A 3,742-nucleotide genomic window follows, 5' to 3' on the forward strand; every position below is an offset into this window, starting at 1 on the left:
CCTTCCTGCCTGCCTGCCTTCCTTCCTTCCTGCCAGCCTGCCTTCCTGCCTGCCTGCCTGCCTTCCTTTCTGCCTTCCTGCCTGCCTGCCTTTTTCTTTCCTCTTTTGTTTTAGATGTTTTACTATGTAGTCCTGGCCAGCTACTTTGTAGACTAGGATGCCCCCCCACTCACAGAGATCCACCTGCCTCTGCCTCCCAAGTGCGACTGCCCCTTCCTGACCATTTTACCTGATTTACTCTGAGAGCTTTCTTTCTTTCTCTCCTTTTTTTCTTTCTTTCTCTCCTTCTTTGTTTCTTTTTGGTTTTTCGAGACAGGGTTTCTCTGTATAGCCCTGGCTGTCCTGGAACTTACTCTGTAGACCAGGCTGGCCTTGAACTCAGAAATCCACCTGCCTCTGCCTCCCAAGTGCTGGGATCTAATTGTGCGCCACCACTGCCTGGCTAGAAGGCCTCTCATTCTTAAGACGAGGGCAGAGCATGACTGTAAGGAAGTGAAGGAGTGAGCTGAATGGGTAGTTAGGGAAGTAACTTTCTAGGGAGAGGGACTAGAATGTGAAAGCCAGAGAGGGAGGGGCTCATTCCTTCTATGTTTGAGAAGCAGCCATTGTGGTAGCCTTGGGAGGTTAAGGGTAAAGCTTATAAGGCTTTGGAAGAGTCACTGAGGAGTTCTAAGAAGAGGAAAGACATGGTTTAGAAACTAAAGGGCAATTTAATTAATTAATAGGGTATAGGCCAATGGTGGAGCATGTTTTAGTATCTGGACATAGTTCTTGGAAGGAGTGGGGTTGAGGACCTGAGATAGGAGATAGCTCAATGGATAAAGCCCTGGAGTTCAGATGCCTTGGAACCCACATAAAAAAGCCTGGTGGAGCATGCCTTTGATCCCAACACTTGGGAGGCAGAGGCAGGCGGATTTCTGAGTTCCAGGTCAGCCAAGGCTATACAGAGGAAACCATGTCTTGAAAAACCTAAAAAAAAAAAAAGCCACGCAGGCGTGGTGGTGGTGGCACTGGTGAGATGTCTCAGTGGGTAAAGGTATCTGCCGTCAAGGCCAAAGGCCTGAGTTTGATCCCCAGGCCCACATGGTGGAAGGAGAAAACGGACTCCCCACTCCCATCTCTGGCATTATAGATTATGCACATACCTGTAATTCTAACACTCAGGAAGCAAAAGCTGGGAGTTGAAGGTTAGCTTTCCCTATGTAACAAGTTTGAGGCCAGCCAGGGCTACATAGTGATACTTTGTCACAAAACCAAACAAAGGATTTAACAGGCTTGCCCTGGCTGCTGGAGGGCAGGTAAGAGCTGAAGCAGAGAGGCCTAGTGGATGGTCCTATGTGATCTGCCAGTGACAGGCTGGCCTCGGAGCTGGGAGAGACTCAAGAAGGGGCCAGTTTTACATGGATTTTAAGGATAGAGCCACTCGGAGTTGAGCAGGTGATGAGTTGGTTCTGGGGCGGAAGGACAAGGATTTTCTTCTGAACAGACCGGAAGGGTCAGGATTGGAGAGATCAGGAGTCGAGGAACTATGTTTCAGCCATGTCAGGGCTGACACTCATCAGTCTGACTGTGGTCTCCGGCTATTGGGAAAGCTGCTGTGTGTCTTGCATTGCATCTCCTGCTCTATTGTATGTTCCAGCCCCAAGAAAGCAGGACAAGGTGTATTTTGCTTATGACACCATTCTCAGTGCCTGGCATGGTGCAGAGTAAGTACTTAAATGCCCCTTACTTAGTACTGGAGCTGAGTGATCTCACAGCCTGGCAGGTGGCAGTACTCAGAGGTGTTAATTCAGTGAGCGGCACTATCGCTCTGGCTTCTGTAGCGCCCGCCTGTCCCCAGCTATGATTCCCTATAGCACTTTATCCTAATGGTCACCTGTTTGTGTCTCTTCTTTGCAGCTGGTGAGTGACACACGGAGGGTGTCTGACATCCAGTGGTTTCAGGAGGCCTATGGGGCTGTGACACAGACAGTCCGAGTAGTAGCCTCGGAGCAGAGTCGCCAGCAACGGGGCTGGGTGTTCACATCAGGTAGGTGGCAAATGGCATTTATCCCGAAGGCTCAGCACACAGCTCAAGCCACCCCTGAGCTCTAGGCCTAGAGAGAGTGAGTGAGAGGCTGTAATGGGGAACCTAAGGCCTGAGAATGGGTTGGTAGAAAGTCAAGTTCAAAGGATATCTTTGGCTGTCTTGTTAAGGCCAGTGGAGTTCTCTGGCTAGGCCCCATTCTTGTGGCCCATAGGCTTTGAGGGCTGACAGTGGTTGGCGAGCAAGCCAAACAAACCCTGGTAAGCCATGGGGCCGGACAGGAAGTTTCCAGGGGCCTCAGTGGTACCAGTCCAGGACCTGCTTTGCAGACAGTTCTGAAGGGCAGCTCAGGCCTCTGTTCTGCCCCAGGTCACCCTGTTCCTTGGATACACTCAGATCTAATGAGTATGAATGCTAACAGCGTATCTCTTGGGCGCTCTGGCAGGCCTAGGTCTGGTGCTTTATACACTCCCTCTTACAGACTTATACTTTACAACTACCATGTGGATGCTGCTCTTCCCGTACTCATGGCCCATGAGGGCCTTGGCCCAGAAAAGTCAAGTCTCTTTCTCAAGGCTAGGAAGAGTCAGGGGAGCCACACTCTCACCCTGCTTCCAGTCCCAAGGACACAGCAGGCCCCAGTCCAGCATATGCCAGCTTGGGCTAACAATGTGATACCCTTTTGGGTTGTCTGCAGTTGTTGATCCAATTTTTTCTCTGTAGGCGATGGCCAGAGCAGTGATGTCTTCAGGGGCTGCCTGGGAGCTCAGCCCCATGGTGGGAGGCCACACTTACCTCACAGAGGTTCTCAGAGGAAAGGCACAGGATGGGTGCTTGGTATCTGGAGGGCTGGGACCTGACTCCTCTATTCTTCCTCCCAGGGGTGGATGATGCTGAGTCAGAATGTGGGCTGGACAACTTTGGGAACTTTGACTGGGTCATTGAGAACCATGGAGATGAGCAGTGCCTGGAGGATCAGCTGGAGAACCTGCTGGAATTTATTCACACCAAACTTTAGTGATGGGGGATGAGCAGAGACTGATGGGCCGGGTGAACAGTGGTTCTGCCCGACATGGGTCCCAGTCCCCGCTGAGGTCAGAAAACAGACAGACAGTCTGGCTTTAAGTGGGCAAATAAAGAAACCTCTGGTGTGTGTGTCTTCCCTAGAGAGGACGCTCTGCCTCTTTAGGGCACTTCAGGGCAAAGGTGAGTGCATGAGTTTTGCCTGAGGCAAAACTGCCCACGGTGGGGCAGGCCTGCAGAGCTGTGACGTTGTTTCCCTGTGTGTAAGCTCTCAGCTCTGGAATCCAAATAAACCTCCTTGGAACACAGCTTAGAGCTGGAGACTGATTATTTCCCTGATATCTTGGAAGTAGACTGTAATAGTGCATGCCTTTAATCCTAGTGGCCCATAGGCTTTGAGGGCTGACAGTGGTTGGCGAGCAAGCCAAACAAACCCTGATAAGCCTGGTAAGGCAGAGGCAGGCAGATCTCTGAGTTTGAGGACAGCCTGGTCAGAGTAAATTTGAGGATAGCCAGGACTATACAGAGAGTATCTCAAAACACGATACAAAACAAAACAAACAAAAAAAGAAAATCTGGGGTATTGAGGTAGGTATGGGTCCCACTCTGCCTTGTACGGGGCTAAGATGAATCCTGCAGAGGTTGGCCTGAGCCTAAAGCCTGGGACAGGTCTCTGTATCACAAGTAGGGTTG

At 50.8% G+C, this 3,742-nt stretch overlaps 1 protein-coding gene across 1 annotated transcript in view; it reads left to right on the forward strand.

Annotated features, from left to right (window-relative positions):
• Window positions 1-3,357, forward strand: part of Pmvk (phosphomevalonate kinase) — a 9,621-nt gene extending 6,264 nt beyond the window's left edge. Inside the window, exons 4-5 of the mRNA XM_031374529.1 lie at window positions 1,900-2,029; window positions 2,908-3,357. Of these exons, the coding sequence (XP_031230389.1) occupies window positions 1,900-2,029; window positions 2,908-3,044 (267 nt within the window). The 3' untranslated portion in view covers window positions 3,045-3,357. The remainder of the gene's footprint in view (window positions 1-1,899; window positions 2,030-2,907) is intronic.
• The last annotated feature ends 385 nt before the right edge of the window (window positions 3,358-3,742 follow it).

This window comes from Mastomys coucha, unplaced genomic scaffold (assembly GCF_008632895.1).
Source record: "Mastomys coucha isolate ucsf_1 unplaced genomic scaffold, UCSF_Mcou_1 pScaffold16, whole genome shotgun sequence".
Taxonomy (NCBI): domain Eukaryota; kingdom Metazoa; phylum Chordata; class Mammalia; order Rodentia; family Muridae; genus Mastomys; species Mastomys coucha.